Source organism: Neophocaena asiaeorientalis, unplaced genomic scaffold, assembly GCF_003031525.2.
Source record: "Neophocaena asiaeorientalis asiaeorientalis breed wild unplaced genomic scaffold, Neophocaena_asiaeorientalis_V1.1 scaffold645, whole genome shotgun sequence".
Taxonomy (NCBI): Eukaryota; Metazoa; Chordata; class Mammalia; order Artiodactyla; family Phocoenidae; genus Neophocaena; species Neophocaena asiaeorientalis.
Window position 1 is genome coordinate 131,741 of NW_020175023.1, and position 24,850 is coordinate 156,590.

The following is a 24,850-nucleotide window of genomic DNA, read 5'->3' on the forward strand; positions in this document are numbered from 1 at the left end:
GATCATCCAGACAGAAAATTAGTAAGGAAACACAAGCTTTAAATGACACAAGAGACCAGATAGATTTAGTTGATATTTATAGGACATGCCATCCAAAAAAACAGCAGATTACACTTTTTTCTCAAGTGCGCACGGAACATTCTCCAGGATAGATCACATCTTGGGTCACAAATCAAGCCTCAGTAAATTTAAGAAAATTGAAATCATATCAAGCATCTTTTCTGACCACAACGCTATGAGATTAGAAATCAATTACAGGGAAAAAAACGTAAAAAACACAAACACATGGAGGCTAACCAATATGTTACTAAATAACCAAGAAATCACTGAAGAAATCAAAGAGGAAATCAAAAAATACCTAGGGACAAATGACAACGAAAACACGACGATCCAAAACCTATGGGATGCAGCAAAAGCAGTTCTAAGAGGGAAGTTTATAGCAATGCAATGCTACCACAAGAAACAAGAAAGATCTCAAATAAACAATCTAACCTTACACCTAAAGGAACAGAGAAAGAAGAACAAACAAAACCCAAAGTTAGTAGAAGGAAAGAAATCATAAAGAACAGAGCAGAAATAAATGAAAAAGAAATGTAGGAAACAATAGCAAAGATCAATAAAACTAAAAGCAGTTTCTTTGAGAAGATAAGTTGATAAACCATTAGCCACACTCATCAAGAAAAAGAGGGAGAGGACTCAGATCAATAAAATTAGAAATGAAAAAGGAGAAGTTACAACAGACACCACAGAAATACAAAGCATCCTAAGAGGCTACTACAAGCAGCTCTACGCCAATAAAATGGACAACCTGGAAGAAATGGACAAATTCTTAGAAAGGTATAACCTTCCAAGACTGAATAGGAAAGAAACAGAAAATATGAACATACCAATCACAAGTAGTGAAATTGAAACTGTGATTAAAAATCTTCCAACAAACAGAAGTCTAAGACCAGATGGCTTCACAGGTGAATTCTATCAAACATTTAGAGAAGAGCTAACACCAATCCTTCTCAAACTCTTCCAAAAAATTGCAGAGGAAGGAACACTCCCAAACTCATTCTATGAGGCCACCATCACCCTGTAACCAAAACTAGACAAAAATACTACAAAAAAAAGAAAATTACAGACCAATATCACTGACACTCCCTAACACCAAACACAAAAATAAACTCAAAATGGATTAGAGACTTAAATGTAAGACCGGACACCATAACACTCTTAGAGGAAAACATAGGAAGAGCACCCTCTGACATAAATCACAGCAAAATCTTTTTTGATCCACCTCCTAGAGTAATGGAAATAAAAACAAAAATTAACAAATGGGACCTAATGAATCTTAAAAGCTTTTGCACAGCAAAGGAAACCATAAACAAGATGGAAAGACAATCTTCAGAATGGGAGAAAGTATTTGCAAACGAATCAACGGACAAAGGATTAATCTCCGAAATACATAAACAGCTCATGCAGCTCAATATTAAAAAAACAAACAACCCAATTAAAAAATGGGCAGAACACCTAAATAGACATTTCTCTAAAGAAGACATACAGATGGCCAAGAAGCACATGAAAAGCTGCTCAACATCACTAATTTTTAGAGAAATGCAAATCAAAACTGCAATGAGGTATCACCTCACACCAGTTAGAATGGGCATCATCAGAAAATCTACAAACAACAAATGCTGGAGAGGGTGTGGAGAAAAGGGAACCCTCTTGCACTGTTGGTGGGAATGTAAATTGATACAGCCACTATGGAGAACCATATGGAGGTCCCTTAAAAAAGAAAAATAGAATTACCATATGACCCAGCAATTCCACTACTGGGCATATACCCAGAGAAAACCATAATTCAAAGACACATGCACCCCAATGTTCACTGCAGCACTATTTACAATAGCCAGGTCACGGAAGCAACCTAAATGTCGATCGACAGATGAATGGATAAAGAAGATGTGGTACATATATATACAATGGAATATTACTCAGCCATAAAAAGGAACAAAATTGGGTCATTTGTAGCGACGTGGATGGATCTAGAGAGTGTCATTCAGAGTGAAGTAAGTCAGAAAGAGAAAAAAAATATCGTATATTAATGCAGATATGTGGATCCTAGAAAAATGGTACAGATGAACCAGTTTGCAGGGCAGAAATAGAGACACAGATGTAGAGAACAAACATATGGACACCAAGAGGGGAAAGTGACTCGTGGGGGTGGGGATGGTGGTGTGATGAATTGGGAGATTGGGATTGACATGTATACACTAATATGTATAAAATGGATAACTATAAAAAAATAAAATAAAATTCAAAAATTAAAAAAAAGCAGAAAGCACTTATTTCTACAGCACAATCTGAAGTGTGTATATGTATATATAAAAATAAATAAAATGATGGAAAGAAATACACTAAAATGTTCCCAATTATCTCACAATAGTAGAATTATGGGTAGTATTTTAAAAATATTTTTTGAATCTTCCAAATTTCACAGTCATCGGCCATTCTTCCCTTACTTTCTGTGGCATCACTCTCTTGACCTGTTCCTATTTCTGATACCTCTTTCTTTGTTTCCCCTAAAATATTTGGTGTTTCTCAGGATTTTTCTTTTTGCCTGTATTTTTCTCATGCTATTTGTTTCCCTGAGATAGATCACTTGGTGGCTTCTTTGCAGCTCATTTCCAAAGGTAGACGCATAGCCAAGACCTCTCTTCTTTAGCTTAGTCTCACATTTTCAACTGCCTGATGGACTCTGCCACCATTTAGATGACCCACAGGTACCTTAAACACCATGTCTAAAACTGAACTCACCATCTTTCTCTCAAACATGCTCCCCCCAACCCCAAACACTGATTACCTTGCTTAGTGATACGGAAATTCATTTAGTCACCCAAGCCAGAAATGTGGTAATCATCTTGACTCCTCCTCCTTCCTCCACTCCTCACATACAACCAGTCACCAAACACTGCTGATTTTATCCGCCAAATCTTTCAAAACTGTCAACTCTCCATCTCTACCGCTACTGCCTAGTCTAAGCCACTGTCATTATTTGCCTGGATTCCTTCAGCTGCTTTTAATTGGTTTCTCTTCCTCCAGTCTTACCTCTTGAAATCTATCCTTTATATTACAGACAGAACACCCTTTCTAAAGCACAATTTGATCATGTCTCTTCTTCCTTCAATCCATCCTCTTGTGTTGCAGGCACAGTGATTTTTCTAAAGTATAAATCTGGTCTTATCTTCTTAAATTTATTTAATGCTCAAGATAGTGGTTACTTTTGTGTGTTGGGGGGATAGTTGTTTAAAGGGAGCGTCTGGAAACTGGGTAATGTTCTAGTTTTTGACTTGAATAGTAGTTACAAGGGAGTGTTAACTTTGTGAAAACTTACGGAGCCATAAGACTGCTCTCAAATATCATCTCTCATTGGAAGGCCTTTGTAGCACTTGTAGGTTTCTGTACTCTCATAGCAAAGACAATAATTGTATGTATTTTTTAAACATCTTTATTAGAGTATAATTGCTTTACAATGGTGTGTCAGTTTCTGCTTTATAACAAAGTGAATCAGTTATACATATACATATGTCCCCATATCTCTTCCCTCTTGCATCTCCCTCCCTCCCACCCTCCGTATCCCAACCCTCTAGGTGGTCACAAAGCACCGAGCTGATCTCCCTGTGCTATGCAGCTGCTTCCCACTAGCTATCTATTTTACATTTGGTAGTGTATATATGTCCATGCCACTCTCTCACTTTGTCCCAGCTTACCCTTCCCCCTCCCCGTGTCCTCAAGTCCATTCTCTAGTAGGTCTGTATGTATTGTTTTTGAATCCATATCATGTGCGAGTTCCATGCTAGGAAATTAATACACGTATCTCAAATTCTTACAGCAATCCTCAAGGTAGGTATTATGGTCCTCATTTTATAAGTGAGGAAATCAAGGCCTAGAAAGGTTAATTATCTTTCTTAAGGTTAACACAGCTTTTATAACTGGCAGAGCAGAAACTTACTCCACATCTATCTCAAAGCCTATGACTCTTTCCACTATACCATATTAACTAGTATCCCATGTTTTCTGCAACCACAGCACTTTCCACAGGATTTAAAATTTTCTGCTTACTGTATCTCTACCAGTAAACATTCAGTCAGTGCTAAATAAATATTTATTTGAATAAACGAATGAGTGACTGTGTGAATGATTGAGTGTAATCCCTCTAGGCCAGACAGCTGGCAATAATTTTTCCTTCTGATTTTTGGAGATAGGAAGTAGAGCTTTCCTGATTTGGAAATGTAATGAACTCTAAATACATTTCTGTATTATTAATATTACTAGCATTAAAAATCCAACATTTGAAATGTTTTAGTTTAGTTCTGCTTAAATCTGTTATTTTTAGCATTTTGCCTTGATCTGTGATCAGGTCCTCCTTGTGGCTCTAAGTTTTCAGGGGAAGTCTAAAAATTATGTCCACGGCAAATGGAAAAATTTGGCTACTTTTGCATTCTGGCTTTTCTGTCTTTGTAAGTAAATCAAAAGAGACTTAAAATCCTCTAAATGTCTTCCACTTCAAGTCAGTCCTTCAAAATATTAGTTAGCAAAGAGGTAGAACAGAAAACCTACTTTTATAGGGCCTGGAACTCAAGTCTGCAGAGGAGAATACTAAAGGCTTGGGTTTTCTTGCCTCTTCTCTCAGCAGAGCTGTAACTGGGAAGAAAAGGTGATTGCTGAGTTAACCCTATGCTTTGTTTTCAGTTTTTAATTTTTTTCCTTCAAAGAAAACAGATATAATCTGGAAGAGTAAACAGGGAATTGTTTTAGATTAAAAGGTACTGACTTTAGAACCAAGTATTTGGTATACAGTATTCTATGATATCCTTTTCCCCTTTTTAACAAAAATACTAAAAGCTTCTATAAGAATAAATTTTCAGTGTTGGTGCATATGTCTTGAGAAAGAAAAACAGGTTCAGATCCTACAGGCTGGAGAGACTGCTTAGGCTTAGGGCAATTCAACTAACATTTTATTCATCTGAATTTATTCACTGAGTACCCAAAATGTGCCACGCATATTCTAGACAGTGGGGATATGACAGTGAAACAAAACAGGTAAATCCATGCCCTCATATGAAGTTGATGGTTTGGCTGCCTTTATATTTACTGAGCATCTACTGTGTGTCACAAGATGAATCAGAGTTGGTTTTTGTCCTCAAGGGGTTCAAAAAAGTAGTAAAAACAGACATGCAAATTCAGTTTAATAGGATGCATGTAATAATTGAAGATTATACAAGATCAGAAGAGAGAATGATCTCATGCCTAATGGAGATAAGCACAGAATACTATGGTAGCACAGAGCAAGGGTATCTATTCTAAGTGGGGGTGAAGGGAAAGAAAATTGAGAAAAAACTTCCTAAAGGAGTAATATCTAGGTAAGCTTTAATGGATATTTAAGAATTTGTCAGAGAAGGAAGAAAGAAGGCAAGCACACCAGTTAAGCATTATACTTAAAGGGAAATTATTTTTAAATCCTCACCAAACTAAACACATCTTTTCTTCTGGCTTTAGACTTTCTGGTTCCATATGATTCTTCTTCCTAGGAGTGCTTTAATTATAAATATTATGCCAGTTTAAAAGTCTTCTTTAAAAAGGTTATCTTTCCTATGATAATCTGGCCCATGGTCGCCTATGATAGCTTAGGCAAGGCTCAGCTGGGGGGCTTATATTTAAGTTAACTATAAGCCAATACAATGTGTTGCTAGGTCTTTGTCCCTTTTTCAGCAGCAAGTTATTTCCAGAAGTCCCAGAGATCAAAATGAATGTAACCAAGACGTCCAGAGGAGACTACCCTAGTTTAATCTTGGTAGCATCTACATCTTCAGATGTCAGTACATAGCTACCACATAACAGCTCCGGTTAGAAGGTTATGTAAACCACAGATTCTTAGCTTAATTTTGTTCTGTTATTTAAGTAAAGGATACTTCATGCAATCTCTAGGACATCTAAGGACAGGAAACCAAGTACAGCTAAGTCATATGGATGCTTGAACTGAACAGTAAGGAACCAAGGTTCCTGCCTATCTCCCATGGTCTCTCATCTCTGTTTCTTTTCTATGCTTTCCTACGCTGACTCATGGGTTTCTAGCCAGTCTATAACGTCATCTCGTGTGTGGCTTTATCACCCTGATTCTGACCTTGTAACATGGCTGCCTATCCCTAATTCCTGACTTTAGTTTGTGGAGCCCATCCGTACGCCTCTGCATCCCTGTGTAGCTAAGACTAGGAAGCTGTGACTACTCTCTTATCCCCCCAGGTATGTGTGCACGTGTGTGTGTCTGTAACACAGAGACATCTGAGATATGTGGTAGATGTTGCTAGCAATCAATTCACCAACAGTGGCTGATTTTGTTGGGGTGCTGACTATATGACATTAAGCAAATGACTTTAAGCCTCATTTCCCTCTTCTATAAATATGAAGATAATACCTAAATGAGAGGACTATTTTAAGGACTGAATGAAGTGTGAAAAGTACCCAGAATAGTATCTGGTACATGGTTGTTGCTCTGAAGGCCAAACCCTAAGACTGTATGTCCTGCACAGATGGATTGGGTTCAAACACTACAAGAGGTTAATTATAACTTTGGGTTTTTCTGAACAGGAAGTAAGCATTCAGCTTTAATTCTTCCTTTTAAGAAGATTAATTTCCTCTAGGTCTCTTAAACAGCTAGCAGGTCTAGCAGGTTAGGAAAAGGGAGAGAAAGACAATTTTTTCTGGGTTTCTGTGATAAAGGGAACCAGGGCTAATTCTGGTATGAACTTCCTGTCTCTCCAGGCTTCAGCTCAGAGAGCCAGCATATTGCTTCAGTTCTCTACAGGACCTGTCTCCTTTTGGAGCAACTCTTGCTAAGCCAAACAAAAAGTTCCTAAGAGGCCAGCTTCCTTAGGCTTAGATCAGATAACACTATAAAAGAGGAGAAACTTTTAGCTCACCACTCAGCATCAAGAGCATCACAGTAACAATACTCAGTCTAAGCTCTGCTCTGGCTCTGGACATAAAATCCAAGACATTTTTGAATTAAAATTTTTAAGACAGTCTTTGGGACATCCATCTGTCATACTGCATTCAGAAATGGATAAAAAGACCTTCTAAAGCATATATATGTGTATCTTTTTATTTCTTTAAAGCAAAAAATAGAATCATATTACACTGAAAATACACGCTAATACTGCAACTTGCCTTTTTTAGTAAATATATCTTGGAAATCTTTCCATATCACCACACAGAGTTATACTTCATTCTTTTTAACAGTTGCACAATAATATAATTAATTACCCTGTTTAAATTGTTATAACTTTTCCCTGTTATGAAGGATGTTGCAAAGAACATTTTGCAATGAATATTTCCATACTCTTAAGTAAATATTTCTGTGGGATACATTCTTCAGGGAGGAACTGCTTAGTCAAAGAGTATATAATTTTAAGTTTTGATAGGTATCATCAACTACCCTACAAAAAGTTTATGTAAAACAGTATAAGAGAATTTCCCCACAGTTTTACTAGCTTCATCACAAAATTTAAAAACCTTTGCCATACAATAAAGACAGTATTCCAAAACTGTTTAACATTCGTTTTTATTTATAAGAGTAGGCATCTTTTCATATGTGTACTAGCTTTTTCTATGAACCAACTACCTATAACTTTTACCCATTTTTCTCTTGAGTCATTAGTCTTTTCCTTATTGATTTTAAAGTGCTCTTTGTAATGTGAGGAAACTAGTGTTTGGGCTATCCTGGTATTGCAAATACCCCCTCCCCCCATTTTTGTTGTTTATTTTTATACTATGTTTATTCGGTTTTACTTTCCCCCCACAATACAGAATTTTAAAACTTGTTATTAGTCAAACTTACCAATCCTCTTTTTTTTTTAAATGGCTTCTAAGATTTATTTGATACTTAGAAAGCTTGAGTTAGTTCTAAGATCACATACTGATGAAGCTAAGTGCCTTAATGCACATGTAGACTAGCAGACATTCAGCAAAAGGTATCAGCATCCAAGCCAAACAGTGGCATCCCTAAGGAAACTCCTGCCTCATCCTTATTACCCCAGGCACTACTCCTGGGCCCATGCATTACTTCAACTGGTAAATGTTGGGACGTGGCAGTGCTAGTCACCAAATAATGATGCAGTCAGATTTGCAATTTAGAAAGTCCTCTGGTAGTTTTGTGGAGGATGGATTAAAAGGGGAGAGCCTGGAGGCAGAAGACTACCAAGGAGAATGCTGTATTAAGCCAGTTGAGAAATGATAGGCTGTTAGCTAAAAATCAATATTGAAATACATTACTTTATTAATTTCTGCCCAGTTTTAGTGATGGATTTTGCCACTAAAGTTAATCAAAACCACTGATGTTAGTTCAGCTCAAAAACCATTCAATCCCTCCCTCCCTCCCACTGCTGCTGGAACATCTTCCAGCTATCATGACACTCCTGCTACCTGAGGTGCCCTTTTCCCATTTACTAAGACTAGGGATCTCTGGCTTTTTTTTTTTTCTCTTGTTTCATAATGTAATTTTCTCAAGGTTACAGAGACAATGGCCTATAAGACTTTGTATTCATCTTGGTATCCTCAGCCTCCAACACAGCAGTTAGAATATATTTAGGTATATATTAAATGTCTGTTGCTTTGAATTTTAAAAAAATTGTGGTAAGTCCAATTCATTTTTTAAACTCTTAAAATCAATTTTTTTAATAAAGTTAACTTACATATAATAAAATGTACCTACTTTAAACATACAGTTCAATGAGTTTTGTCAAACGTATACTACTGTAATCACTACTCCAAATCAAGATATAGAGTACTTCCATCATCCCCCCCCAAATTCCCTTGTGCTTCTAGTATACTGCTCTACTCTACCCTCATACTACTTAGCACATTTTATTGTAATAATTTAATCTGTCCCTCTCTCCCTAAACTGTGAGCAACTTGAAGGCAGAAACTCCATCTTTTATCTTTAGCATCTAGCAACACAGTAGGTGATCAATGAAAAGTTCTTACTATGTACCAACTACTGCTCTAAGCTCTTTACAAGTATTTTTCACAACCACCATGTGTCAGGTACAATGTGTCCCAGATGAGGAAAGTGGGGTACAGAAAGGTAGACATCTGTCCAGGGTCACACAGCTCACTTACTAAACTTCTCTTGTCAAAGACAGTATAGGTTTTCTTTTCTCCACAGCTTTCCCTATAGCTTTTCTACTTAGTCAACTGCAGAAATACTCGTCTCTTCTCTAACTACTGATGTACAAAATTACTTCTGCTGTCTAAACTGTCACCACATCTCCTTTCCTTCCATTCACCAAGCATATATTGAATGCCTTACCAATCCAGGTAGGTATCTAATGTCAAGGAATTTGGGTGGAAGACATTAACATGTAGACAACTAGAAAAATATACAGGGCAGAATGTTAATTTTCATAGGTGAAACAAAGGATTGCTAAAGCAGTTCTTTCTTGAAGCTATGTCTCCTAGGTTTACTTTTTCCTTTCCATCCCTAAAGGAGTCCTCATAGTCAGATTACTACAAATGCCTTTTACTTACCTTGAAAGAGTCTCTTTCCCATTTGGAATAGTCTATGTTCCCCTGCCAGGTTGAATCGTTGCTCATTCCATATGGGACTATTCTGTTTAAAGACCTGTAACTCCCTGCTCAGCTGTTAAGGCCTTGTACACACTGCTCCCACCAACCTGTTCAATCCCATCTCTCAAAGCTTTGAGACATAACTTCCACTATTCCAGCCAGGAATAAAGAATCTCCCTCAAGTACCATTCTAATTTGTCCTGCTGTGCCTTTATACTTTTCCTAATTCTATATTGAAATTTACCAATTTTCAATATAATGCCTTTAATCCCAACAACTTTGAGAAGTAAAGGGTAGATGGGGCGAAGAAGAGATAAGGGTCTCTTTAACAGATCTTGAGATGAGGAGGTAGTGGAGCTGAGGCTCTGTATACTTCTTTATTACAGCAAGCTCTGGGAAAGTCCCATTTGGCAGAGCTTCTGTGCTGGAGCCACAGAATCACCAAATTTAGGCTTGTCCTCAAGGAACACTACACTTGCCAGGTGTGGGAACTGCTAACTGGTGGTGGCCAAATAAGCTACAGCAGCCAGGATGAGGTTAGCTTTGTTGCAAAACTGTCTGCATATCCAGACACCAAAAGCTACAATCCCATTTGGTAGTGTTAAGGAAGTATTGTTAGATTTTTTTTTTTAAAGTGTGGTAGTAATACTGAGGTATTTGTTTATGTTTTAGGGATATATACTGAAATATTTATAGATAATTACAACTGAAATAATTACAGACGAAATTATATCATAATGACTTGCTTTAAAATAATCCGGTGTGACACTAGCAAGATTGGCGGTAGCAAATATAAAAAAAAATAAATAAATAAAAAAAGATTGGCCAGGGCTTCCCTGGTGGTGCAGTGGTTGAGAGTCCGCCTGCTGATGCAGGGGACACGGGTTCGTGCCCCGGTCCAGGAAGATCCCACATGCCGCGGAGCGGCTAGGCCCGTGAGCCATGGCCGCTGAGCCTGCACGTCCGGAGCCTGTGCTCCATAACGGGAGAGGCCACAACAGTGAGAGGCCCGCGTACCGCAAAAAAAAAGATTGGCCATGAATTGGTGACTATTGAAGCTGTGTGATGGATACATGGGAGTTCATTACATCACTTTCTCTACTTTTGTATCTGTGTGAAATTTTCCATAGGAAAAGAATTTTTAAAAAAATCATGATCTCTACCACTATTGTATCCCCTCTCAGCATGTCAAGGGCAGGATCTATTTCACAGGACTTCATTTTCATTTGGGCATAAAATATAAACCCTTTAGGGACTTCCCTGGTGGCACAGTGGTTAAGACTCCATGCTCCCAATGCAGGGGGCCCGGGTTCCATCCCTGGTCAGGGAACTAGATCCCACATGCATGCTGCAACTAACAGTTCACGTGCCACAACTAAGGAGCCCTCCTGCCGCAACTGAGTGGGTGAGCTGCAACTAAGGAGCCCACGATCTGAAACTAAGACCCAGAGCAACCAAATAAATACAAAATAAATAAATAAATAAAAAATAAACCTTTAATGGCAAAGAGTTAACTTCATTTTTATAATATGGATGGCCTACACTGGTATGTGGAAAATGGGTCCTGGATCACTCTAATCTTGGTAGCAAGTTTCCTTGCTATTTAAAAAGCAAAGTCTCTACAATCCACTGTGGAGCTAAGGCTGTAAGTTCCATGAGGGCAGGGCCTATGTCTGCTTATTCACGATGGATCCCACAGTTGATCTAGCACAATGCCTGCCTCATAACAGGTGCTTAATAAATATGTGTTGATTGAATGAAAAAACAGAATAATAAATCAGAGAGGAGCAGGGCAATACTGTCCTGGTGAGAAAAAACAGAGAAACAATAATCCCTGGGAAAGCTTTCCAGGAGTCCAGATGATTTGTTTCACCATTGGCTCTACATGGGCCTTTCTGTAGTGGTTTAGCAGGTGTTGTAGGCAGGTGAGGGTTAGAATGCTGCAAGAAATATTATATTGGGCATGGAAGAACAATTCCTCTTCCCCTTAATATTCCTGAGTTTAAGTGCATGCTTAGCACTTAAACTCAGGTTCTCAGACTCCCTTCCCCAGCTGGTCTGAGGGAACTTGCTGCTGTGGTACCAGCCTGATTGCTTTCCAGTCTACCAGCACTATTCAAGGCAGAAACTTATCCAGCAGCCATCAAGGAAGACTAGCTGCTACTCTTCTTAACCATGCAGTTATTAAATCTTTTCCTTCCTGTTCTTCTGAGGACTCTAGTTACGTTTCCTATCAAAAATCCTTGAGATCAACCACAAAAGGAAGTTTTCTCTCTGGAAATCCATGTCCTATGATCTGCCAGACACAGTCTCTGGGAAGTATTTAAGGCCCACAGTTCTGTTATCAAAGCAAAATTAGGGAAAGTACCAAATTTTGTTTCTCTGCATTCATGAAACTTTATTCAATGTGAAGGACTTTTCCAAAATTGGAGGAAACTTGCTCTTCTTTCTTTCCTCCTCTTGGGTAAGTGTCTGGCCCTTTGCTAAGAGGGCCCATCTATAGGATAATTGCCTATAATTGCCAAGGGACATCTGCTTGGAGACAAATAGCACCAGGGCTGAGGAGCTCACCCTTGCAGAAGGAAGGAAAAAGAGCCTGAAACTGCAGAAAGATGCTTCATAAGTTACTATTAGTTTTATAAAAATAAATTACTGGTTTATCATAGCACAGGTACCCCAAATACAAGCAGGAGACTCTGGTATAGATGAAATAACAGTATGCTGTAACATGAATTCATTTCTATAACAAACTGTATTATTTATATAACTGGTTATTGTCAAGGTTTAAAACTGTTAATTAAGTCACAGGGTAGCTTAAGTGCTATGGGTTTGACTCTATCCCCCTCCTTCTTACTTATTTTCCATTAGGAAGTCCACAACGTATTTTTTCAAGCAGTAGAGATGGGCATCCACAAGGCCTGTGTGGAAACGTATTCTAGGGTGCCTGCAAAAAGAATAAGAGAGAAGAGGGTCACATGAGTTCTATCCTATTATTAGGCAGTAGGCATTAGAAAGTTTATAAGGGTGAGAGCCATGCTGCCTATACCCCACTCTGGGAAGACCAAGAAGGTGGATATCGGCTCTGATCCTACCACAGAAAAGGTTTTCTCTTTATATAAGCCCTATCTCACACTTTATGAGGTCTTCAGGCTTCCAAAGACATTGAAAATTGGTGAACCATCAAATCATTGACAAGTCATTCTTCTATTTTACTACAAATTCCTACCCACAATTCTTGTAACTAACATTTTCCTGCTTCTACTCCAACTGCCCCACTTCCTGCAGGCCATACTTTAGCCATGCTTTCCTCTAGTATTTGGCATGTATTACTCCATGTTCATAGAAGATGAAGTAAAATTCTATGAATACTTTCTATTTGGCATGTATTACTCCACGTTCATAGAAGATGAAGTAAAATTCTATGAATACTTTCTAAGTCCCTACTCTTAATTATTCATTAGGGCTCTCCTCAGGTATACTCCCTCTAGAAAACCTTCCCTGACAACCCAAATTTGTGTTCCCACAACACTTGGTGCCCACCTCTACTAGATAACTTACCATACAGTAAAGTAACAGCTTACTTACTTATGCTCTTTCCCACTAGACTAATAAAAGTTCCCTGAGGGCAGAGATTTATTTTTATAGTCTTAGCACTTAGCATTGTACCTCACTCAGAATAAATATTTAATAGAGAGTTGTTGAATAGACAAAGACATGAATAAATTAGGTCAAATTAAGGCATTTGCCTAGTTGCTATTTAGTCTGTCACCTTTGGTTTCAGCCTTAAGAAATGTCATGCTTAGAATATAATGTTCAAGGTCATTTTATTTAATAAAATAAATAAAAGATAGCTGAAGGAGAGGAGGGAAGGAGTAGGGTGGAAAAATGGCAATTCCAATCATAGCTGCCTGGTTGTCATCTTTCTTCTACTCTGTGTTACTCTGCTTTGACTGGCTTATAGTCTTAAGGAAAATTATTCTCATGGGATCTAGATACCCTAGAAGTAATTTATCAAATAGATTAAGGTACACCACCCTGGGCTTCCACTCTTTTGGAAGAAGGGGGAACAAAATGCTTCCAAAAGAGCAAGAGAAGAGTCAGATTTCGGATCTCACACTCATAATCTACACAATCCCACTAAGCCAATTAATGTATACGATGAGGATGGAGAAGAAAGTAGAAGATACATCCCAATTCTAACTTCCTGAGAGTATTGAATACTAATAAATTCTTCAGGAAATAGAATTTTGCAAATGTGAATGTGGATACTTGCCTTGTGGTGCCCAGGTTTCATCTGAAGTTCACACCCTGATAATTCTATCCCTTGATCTAACCAATCTGGAAAGTTGAACTCTCCTGTTCAGTTCCTTGGTTTACAAATTCCTTGAATCATTCAACATACTCTACTTAAATTATTTCGTCCTTGCAACTACCTCATGAAGTAGATATATTACTCTCATATTTATAGCTGAAGTCAACTTGTATCATATACCCGGGAAAGGAATAACTTAAAAGTTTGAGTAATCATCTTCTAAACTGTTACCAATCCCTAGCTCATATGGCACTAACACTCATATAGCATTTTACAGTTTATAAACTTTTTTTCAGCTTTTTACTCTCATCACATAAAGTAGGTAAAACCAGAAAGTTCTTGCATTAAAAAAAATTTCCGAAAATTAACTGATATAATCAAGGCTAGAGATTTAGCTACAAATCTGGAATACAATGAAGGAACAGAGATGGGCAATTCAGAGATTTTTTTTCTTTCGCATTAAATTTGTATTGAATGTGAATCTTGGGATCGGGAGATCAGTGCCATTGAAGTTGCCAAAAAGGCTGTTTCCTTATTTTATTTTTTCTCATTTATTTATTTATTTTTAAAATAAATTTTATTTTATTTTTGGCTGTGTTGGGTCTTTGTTGCTACGCACGGGCTTTTCTCTGGTTGTGGCAAGTGGGGGCTACTCTTCGTTGCAGTGCGTGAGCTTCTCATTGTGTTGCCTTCTCTTGTTGTGGAGCATGGGCTCTAGGAGTGCAGGCTTCAGTAGTTGTGGCATGTGGGCTCAGTAGTTGTGGCTCACAGGCTCTAGAGCACAGGTTCAGTAGTTGTGGCGCACGGGCTTAGTTGCTCCGAGGCATGTGGGATCTTCCTGGAACAGGGCTTGAAGTCGTGTCCCTTGCACTGGCAGGCAGGTTCTTAACCACTGTACCACCAGGGAAGCCCCCATTTAATTGTTTTTAAATGGTATTAGAAATAAGAATTGATATTTTAAAAGAAGACAAAATAAACAATACCAAAAAACCTCAAAGAGGCACCAGCAAGATCTGGGTAACTGGTTGATTGCTCTGGGCCAAGAAGATGTTTTGGATTTGTATAAAATAAAGTAAGAAATCAGTAAATGGAAATGATAAGACATTTAGAAATAGTTATAATTTTATGTTAAAAAAATTTAAAACAAGTTGCCAACCATAGAAAAAGCTTATTACAATAAAAATAATATATATATATGAAAAATTTGTGGGAATCCTTTCAGTGATGAAAACTCAGAGGAATGGTATAAATTTTTTAATCTTCAAAGTCTATAGGATCTTCAAAAAGCTCCCTAAGAAGCTTTTTCTTCTCTTCATCTAACATAAAAGGAATTAAAAAAATGCTTTTAAAAGGTCTATTCTAAAAAAAGAAAAGGAGAGTGGAGAAGAAAAGATCTTAGAAAAGAAGAACAAATAATGGACAAAAATTTTAAAGTCTAGAAAACCTAGGACAATATAAGCCATTAGGATTATTTTTATAGACCTATTTTTAAAATAGTAAGTTGTATATTTTAGAATTTTAATTTGTAATATTTAAAATTTAAGGGAAATCAAGCATCTTTTTATGATCTTAAAAACAGGAATACCAATTTTTTTTTTTTTTTTGCGGTACGCGGGCCTCTCACTGTTGCGGCCTCTCCCGTTGCGGAGCACAGGCTCCGGACGCACAGGCTCAGCGGCCATGGCTCACTGCGCCACCAGGGAAGCCCCTAAAATAATATTATTAATAATTGTTATAATTACTACCTATTGGTTTTGTTCCTTGCTTTAAATATTGGTATTCCTGGGCTTCCCTGGTGGCGCAGTGGTTGAGAGTCTGCCTACTGATGCAGGGGACACGGGTTCGTGCCCAGATCCGGGAGGATCCCACATGCCGCGGAGCGGCTGGGACCGGGAGCCTGTGCTCCGCAACGGGAGAGGCCACAGCGGTGAGAGACCCGCGTACCGCAAAAAATTAAAAAAAAAAAAATTTTTGAATAAATGAGGAATGTATACATGAAATAAATATTGGGAAAGATGCAAGGATAAGCATTTACTGTTTAACTACAGATCAATGGCTGGGCTTCCCTGGTGGCGCAGTGGTTGAGAGTCTGCCTACTGATGCAGGGGACACGGGTTCGTGCCCAGGTCCGGGAGGATCCCACATGCCGCGGAGCGGCTGGGACCGTGAGCCTGTGCTCCGCAACGGGAGAGGCCACGACAGTGAGAGGCCCGCGCACCACAAAAAAAAAAAAAGATCAATGGCTTTTAAAGTATCTTCATAAAAGTCCTTAGCTGGTCTGTATAATTTACTATTTTAACCATTTTCAAGTGTACAGTTCTGTGGCATTAACTACATTCACATTGTAGTGAAACTGTCACCAACAACCATCTCCAGCACTTTTTCATCTTTCCCAGTTGAAATTCTGTATCCATTAAATACTAACTCCCCATTCCCTTCTTCCTCCTAGCCCCTTGCAACCACCATTCTACTTTATGTCTTTATGATTCTGTCTACTCTAGGAATCTCATATAAGAGGAAGCATACAATATTTGTTTGTCCTTCTTGTGACTGGCTTATTTCACTTAACATAACGTCTTTACAATTTATCTATATTGGAGCATGTGTTAAAATTTCTTTCCTTTTGAACTCTGGATAATATTTCATTGTATGTATGTACCACATTTTCTTTATCGATTCATCTGTCTATGGATACTTGAGTTGCTTCCACTTTTTGGTTATTGTGAATAATGCTGCTATGAACATGAGTGTACAAATATCAATTTAAGTCTCTGCTTTCACACACACATTTCTTAAATTTTTATCATGGAACATTTCAAACATACACAAAATAAGAGAAAAACATAATAAATTCCCATGTGTGCATCAAGTAGTTTCAAAAATTATCAACATTTTCTAATCTTTTAAAATTTTTTGCTGTAGTATTTATTATAGGTTAAATTGTGTACCCCCCAAAAGATGTTGAAGTCCTAACCTATAGTACCTGTGAATATGACCTTATTTGGAAATATGACGTCTGTAGATGATCAAGTTAAGGTTAGGTCATTAGAGGGCCCCTAATGCAGTATGACTAGTATAGTACCCTTAAAAAGGGGAAATCTGAACACAGAGACAGACATGCTTAGAGGGAAGACAATATAAAGACACGAGGAGAATGTTATCTATAAGCCAAGGATGCCTGAGGTTACCAGAAGCTAGGAGAGACGAGTGGAACAGATTCTCCCTCATAGACTTCAGAAGGAACCAACCCTGCCGATACCTTGATTTCAGATTTCTAGCCTCAAGAACTGTTAAGACAATAAACTTCTGTTGTTCTAGGCCACCCAGTTTATGGCGCTTTGTTACAGCAAACTAATATAGTATTTTAAAGCATATTCCAGACATAATGTCATTTTACTGTGAATATTCCAGTATGCGTAGTATGCATTTCCAACTGATAAGGACTTTGAAATATAATCACTACGTCATTATTACACCTAATAAAATTATCAATGACTTCATAATGTCATCTAATATCCAATCCAAATTCAAATTCGTCTTTTCACAGTTAGTCTGTCTGAATCAGGATTCAATCAAAGCCTCACAATGTATTTGGCAACTTCATTTTAAAAAAGTTCCCCTTCCTGGGACTTCCCTGGTGGCACAGTGGTTAAGAATCCGCCTGCCAACGCAGAGGACATGGGTTTGAGCCCTGGTCCAAGAAGATCCCACTTGCCACGGAGCAACTAAGTCCGTGAGCCACAACTACTGAGCCTGTGCTCTAGAGCCTGCTTGCCTAGAGCCTGTGCTCCGCAACAAGAGAAGCCACCACAATGAGAAGCCTGTACACCACAACGAAGAGTAGCCCCTGCTCGCCGCAACTAGAGAAAGCCCGCGTGTAGCAACTAAGACCCAACGCAGCCAAAAAAAAAAAAAAAAAGTTCCCCTTCCTTATTTCCCTGACAAGCCACATGATTAGACAGAGCGGATCACCTGTCTTGTAGAACACTCCGTGTTCTAAATTTGGCTGGTTGCTTTGTTGGAGTGTCTTTTTAAAATAGCTTTATTGATGTATATAATTTATATACCATAAAATTCACCTGTTTTAGGTGTACAATTGAACGAGTTTTAGAAAATTTACAGAGCTGTACAACTATCACCACAATCCAGTTATAGAACATTTCTATCACCTAAATAAAATCTCACATGACTGTTTGCAACCAATAAATCCCCTCTCACCCTCAGTTTCAGACAATCACTAATCTGCCTCCTATCTCTATAGATTTGCCTTTTCTGTTTTTTAAAAAATTATTATAGGGACTTCCCTGGTGGTCCAGTGGGTAAGACTCCACACTCCCAGTATAGGGGGCCCAGGTTCGATCCCTGGTCGGGGAACTAGATCTGCATATGTGCCGCAACTAAGAGTCTGCATGCCACAACTAAAAGATCCCACATGCCTCAGTGAAGATCTGTGTGCTGCAACTAAGACGCAGCGCAGCCAAAATAAATAAATAAATATTAAAAAAACTTATTACAGCCATTCTAGTGGGTGTAAAATAGCATCTCGTTGTTTAAATCTACATTTCTTTAGTGACTAACAATATTGAGAATCTTTTTATATTCTTATTAGCCATTTGTATATTTTCTTTGGTGAAGTGTCCATTAAAATCTTTTGCCTATTTTGAAATTGGGTTGTTTATCATCTCCTTGAATTCTAACAGTCCTTATGTTTTTATTTTCTTAATGGTGTCTTTTGAGGTTTTAATGGTGACTTTAATTTTGAGGATATAAAATTTATCAATCCTTCTTTTATGAATTATGTTATTGGTGTTTTAACTAAGAATTCTTTCCCTAACCCAATTTCACAAAGATTTTTTTCTAAAACTTTTACAGTTTTAGCTCTTACATTAGGTCTGTAATCCATTTTCATTTTTGTGTATGGAGAGAGGTTAGGGTCTAAATTAATTTTTTTGCATGTGAATATCAAATTGTCCCAGCACCATTTGTGTAAAATACTATCTTTTTGCTCATTAAGTTGCTTTGACATCTCTGGTGAAATTCAATTGACCATAAATGTAAGGGTATATTTTTGCACTCTCAATTCTGTCTCACTGCTTTGTATGTCTATCCTTCTGCCAGTACCATACTGTCTTGATTACTATAGCTTTATAGCAAGTTTTGAATTGGAGAAGTATGAGTTCTTCAACTTCTTTGTTCTTTTTCAAAAGTGTTTTAGTTATTCTGGGTCCTCTGAATTTGCACATAACATTTAGGATCAACTTGTCAATTTCTACAAAAACTTTACTGGGATTCTGATGGGTTTGTGTTGAATCTAAAGATCAGTTTGGGGAGAAATGCCATCTTAACAATATTGAGTTGAGATTAACATATACACACTGCTATACATAAAACAGATAACCAATAAGGTACAGCACAGGGAACTATACTACATATATATAACTGAATTACTGTGCTGTACACCTGAAACTAAAATTAACTATATGTCAATAAAAAAATAAAAAATAAAAATATTAACCTTAAAAGAAAAAAAACCCAATATTGAGTCTTCCAATCCAGAAACACTGGAATGTGTTTCCATATACTTAAACTTTATTTCTCTTGCCTTTTGCCTCATTGCAGCCGAGAAAGCAAGATGGTTCACCAGCAGCTGTACTGGAGCCATCCAAAAAAATTTGGCCATGGTTCTCGCTCTTGCCGCATCTGCTCAAACTGGCACAGTACGATCCAGAAATAAGGCCTCAATATGTGTTGCCAGTGTTTCCTCCAGTACATGAAGGACATCAGCTTCATTAAGTTGGACTAAGTGAACTTCCTTGAATGGGTCATCCAGGACATCTACCTCATGCAGGCACAATGCTAGCTCTTTGTATATAAAATAAAAAATTTAAACTTAAAAAAAACCCCCACAAACTTTATTTCTCTCAGCATGGTTTTGTAATTTTCAGTATTATGTCTTGATCTTCTATTAAATTTATTCCTAAGTATTTTATTCATTTTGATGTTATTATAAATGGAATTGTTTTCTTATAATTTCATTTTTATTGTCCTTTGACAGTATATAGGAATATAATTGACTTTTGTACATTGATCTTGTACCCTACAACCTTGTTGAACTCTTATTAATGCCAGTAGTTTTGTGGATTCCTTAAGATTTTCTACATATAGGATCATGCTGTCTACAGATAAAGGTAGTTGTACTTCTTCCTTTCCAATCTGAATGCCATTTATGTCTTTTTCTTGCCTGAATGAACTGCCTATAATATTAAACAGAAAAAGCCAGAGAGGCCACTCTTGCTTTGTTCCCATCTTAAGGGAAAACATTCGGTCCTTCACTATTAAATATGACATTATTTAAGTTTTTTGTATTCTGTAAGTTTTTTGTAGATACCCTTTATCAGGCTGAGGTAGTTCCCTTCAATTCCCAGTTTGCTGAAAGTTTTTTTTTTTTTTTTCTAACTTATTTTATTTTTGGCTGCGTTGGGTCTTCATTGCTACGCACAGGCTTTCTCTAGCTGTGGCGAGTGGGGGCTACTCTTTGTTGCGGTGCATGGGCTTTTCATTGCAGTGGCTTCTCTTGTTGCAGAGCACAGGCTCTAGGCGTGTGGGGTTCAGTAGTTGTGGCATGTGGGCTCAGTAGTTGTGGCACATGGGCTTAGTTGCTCCACGGCATGTGGGATCTTCCCAGACCAAGGCTCGAACCCATGTCCTCTGCACTGGCAGGCGGATTCTTAACCACTGTGCCAACAGGGAAGCCTTATTGAAAGGTTTTATCATGAATGGGTGGTGCATTTAAAAAAATTTTTTTTCTGTGTCTATTGAGATAATCATGTAGTTTTTAATCTTTTATTCTATTAACATAGTATATTAATTGTTTTTCAGATATTAAACCAATCTTGCACCCTTAGGATAAATCTCACTTAGACATGGTTGCTGGATTCATTTTGCTAATATTTTGTTGAAGATTTTTTCACCTATATTCATAAAGGATATTGGTCTTGTGTTTTATCTAGCTTTGGTATCAAAGAGTTATACTGGTCTCATAGAATAAGTTGGGAAGTATTCCTTCTTTCATTTTCTGGAAGACTTTGTGAAGGATTGGTATTATTTCTTTTTAAAATGTCTGATAGAATTCACTAAAGAAGCCATCCTTACATTTTGAAGCCTCAAAGATGTTTCTTTGTTGAAAGATTTTAAATTACTAAGTTGATTTCATTAATTGCTCTAGGTCTACTCAGGTTTTCTACTTCTTCTTGAGTCAATCAAGATGTATAGCACATGATCCTTGTGGCTCAGACTATAGCACACTGATTAACCCAGGACTCTCCTATGCTCTCAACTCACATCTATTCTCAGTATATTGTTATGTGTGAGCCTTTTTTTTTTTGGCTGCGCCATGCAGCTTGCGGGATCTCAGTTCCCCAACTAGGGATCGAACCCAGGACCCTGCAGTGAAAGTGGTGAGTCCTAACCACTGGACCACCAGGGAATTCCCTGTGTGTGAACTTTAACCCAATACTCTAATTGATTCTAGTTACTTAAGGGAAGGAAGGACTGGAACCAGCATCTGCTGAATAGTTATTATGTGCCAGGCATTTTGCAATGTGCTTTCACATCTTCACAACATCTCCATCTTCCTTTTACAGATTAGGAAAACATAGACTCAGAGAGGTTAAGTAAGTTTCCTAGGTCACAGAGGTAGACAGTAGTAGAACTGGGATGGAAATGTGGGTATTTGTGACTCAGGCTTTTCTATTACCTCATAAGGTCTCTCAAGCGACTTCTTTCTTTTCTCCATATATAATCCTAGGAGTTCTATATAGATGAAGCCCTGTTCCAGTCTCACATCTAAATCCAAGGCAAGAAAGGTAGAATGCCTGGCTGTACTTAAAAAAAAAATCCCTGCTTTTGTACTTGTTCCCTTGCTGAATACCCTATTTAGGAGTTCATCAACCACTAGTACCATTCAAGAAGGAATTTGCTAAGGAATGGGGTTCTAAGTGTTGACCTAAGACAAGCCTAGAGGAACTCTTTATCATTCTGCTTCCAAGTTTCTAAGCAGATGTTAAGAAATGCTATCAGAGAAACAGCTGCCTGTTTGGGGCAAATTACTTTTAAATGTCAAGGAGTTCAAAGACCAAGCTGTACCCGTTTCAATATTTACTTACCCAAATTTTCCCCTCATATTAACAACTTGAAGTAATGTGTGTGAGGGACAAAGGTTTAAGATCTCCAGAGAAGCTGGAAGAAAGACTGCCACATGGACACTAGTCTTCAGGATTATGCAGGACTGAAGACTCAAGATTTTTCTGACAGCTTTGCTTTAACTCAAAGAAAACTGAACACAGAGCTATGTGTACCACCACCATCGTACAAAACAAAACAATGTAAAATTACAGAGCTAGGGAATAAAAAAGCAGTTCAGAAAGGCAGCCCAGAAAGAAAGAAATATATCCATGAAAGAGAAGATAAATACTGAAAAAAAACCCCACCCAAACCCCCCAAACCAAGTAATTACTATGGTTAAAATCATACCAGTTTTCTCCCTAGTAGAATAAACTTAAGAATTTAAATGCCCAAATCTCTTAATAACTCTAAAAAAAGGTCTGAGTTCCTTTAGTTAATAACAAGATCTATAACCCCCACGCCCAACCCCAAATATCTTAAGGGATTCAGATGCTCATTTCCTTTAAATCTGTAGAATAGAGACAAAACTCCCTCCCCAGAATCATCATGTGTGCAGGAGAAACTGAGTTGTTTTTATCCTGTTCATTGCATAAGTTACAGCAAAGGCCAACTGGGAGTTCTATTCCCTGACATGCTCACAGTACAATGCTCATTACCTAGAAGAATGAGTAGAAAAAGGCAGATAGGTAAAGAAACAGATTATGGTAATTGCATGCTTAAAAAGTGAAATTCATCTAGACACTCCATGTGGACACACTATTAGACTTCCAGCACTGCTATGAATGGGATTGCAAGGATTTCTAGCCTAGTGGGAGAACTAGCATATATGCTGAGACAGTCCACAACAACCTAGTGAAGAAAGAAAGCCTCCACTAACCTAAACTGAGTATGTTCTAATAGTTTATATGGCTATACAGAATGACTTTTTCCAAATCAAACTGAGTCCAAATTTGGGGACAGGAGAATAGCAAGGAATGGGAACAGAATGACGAAAATTCAATTGGACAAAAACTCAAAATACAGAAGAAACTTAACTCTAACATACGCTTCTCTTTGCATAAATATAAATGCTGACAGGTGAAGGAAATGTCATGGATGCCTCCTGAATTCAGATGCCAGGATATCTGAAACTTGAAACAATGACTCATAAGAACCAGAAGCAACAATTCCAAAGAGGATAAAAGCCTCCTATGACAACTTAGCCATCTTGAAGTGTTCAATGCAACAACATAAACAACTTCTCTCTCTGAAGACCTTCAGACAATCACCTTCTATTTTGTTTGGCAATCTTAAACATGTTCCAACAAAGAAGCATCTTCTCTCCCACTAGAAGAGCCAGAGCTAATTCCCTACTGCCTAATCATTACAATTTAAAAGAAACTAGAGACCAAGGTGTGCTTGAAACAACCAAGGTTGCTCATAAGTAGAGGAAGGAGCGTGATCTATGAAGCATGGCTACTTACTAGTTATCTATAATTCTAATGAGACAGATTTTGGAGTAAGCACCTATTACATGACTACCTGGTAGCTGTTTTATAGGAAGGCACCTGCCATACCATCCCAAATGCCTGATCTTGTTGGCACTGTAAGTCGCAGGAATGACAGATTGTTGATCGTTAGGAGTGCATATGGAGTTACCAAACCAAAGGTCTGCCTATGCAGCAGAGTGAGCTATGGTGCTCAGATCCTCTCCAAGAAAAGCAGTTGTATTGAAGTGGAAGCCCTGGACTCAAAAGCAGCAGACTGCTAGAGCTGGAAGAGTTCTTAAGAGTTCTAAGTGCTGTTCCTCATAGTACCGAGAGAAAAACAGAAATGATTTTAGTCCATGTCAAAAACAAATCACTTGGACTTCCCTGGTGGTGCGGTGGTTAAGAATCCACCTGCCAATGTAGGGGACATGGGTTCGAGCCCTGGTCCAGGAAGATTCCACATGCTGCGGAGCAACTAAGCCTGTGAGCCACAACTACTGAGCCTGCGCTCAAGAGCCTACGAGCCACAACTACTGAGCCTGCGTGCCCCAACTACTGAGCCCAAGTGCCACAACTACTGAAGCCCACGCTCCTAGAGCCCGTCCTCCGCAATAAGAGAAGCCACCGCAATGAGAAGCCCGCATACCGCAACGAAGACCTAATGCAGCCAAAAATAAATAAATAAATAAATTAAAAAGAAAAAAGTCACTTCACTCCTCTACGAGACAGTCCCTAGCCTATATTCATTGAACACCTACTATATTCCAGGCACTTGGGATACAGAAGTGAACAAAATGGACATGATCCCTGCATGAAGCTTAGAGTTGAATGGAAAATCATTATTGCAAGTATGCAATAGTTGTGAAAGGCGAGCACAGAGTATTACGGAAGCATATAATGGGGGACCTAGCCCAGGGTGGAAGATGACAGGAAGCTTCCCTTTAAGCTTAAACCTGAAAGAAAAGCAGGAGTTAGCCAGGTGAAAGGGGTGCAGAAAATGAGATGGGCACTCTGGGCAGAGAAAATAGTACATGCCAAGACTCTGAGGTAGACTGGTGAGTATGAGGAACTAAAGTCGCCCAGGACCGCTAAAACAAAGAAAACAAGATGGAGAGAGGCACAAGATGAGGCTGGAGAGGTTTCAGGCCCTGTTAAGGATTTCTGTTTTTATTCTAATCTTGAGACTAATGACCACTTGTATTCTGTGATACCACTGGCTTAATAGTGAGCTAAGTCAAAGTTGAAAGGCAGCTTGGTGTAGTAAAAAGAGCACAGG

The 24,850-nt window shown here is 38.2% G+C and overlaps 1 protein-coding gene and 1 pseudogene across 3 annotated transcripts in view; one reads left to right on the forward strand and one right to left on the reverse strand.

Moving 5' to 3' along the window:
* Positions 1-24,850, reverse strand: part of EIF2B3 (eukaryotic translation initiation factor 2B subunit gamma) — a 155,142-nt gene that overhangs the window by 39,993 nt on the left and 90,299 nt on the right. For all 3 annotated transcript variants that reach the window (XM_024762934.1, XM_024762932.1, XM_024762933.1), the window contains exon 6: positions 12,464-12,553. In XM_024762934.1, the coding sequence (XP_024618702.1) occupies positions 12,464-12,553 (90 nt within the window). The remainder of the gene's footprint in view (positions 1-12,463; positions 12,554-24,850) is intronic.
* On the forward strand, positions 19,545-19,724 carry LOC112411679 (40S ribosomal protein S29 pseudogene; annotated as a pseudogene).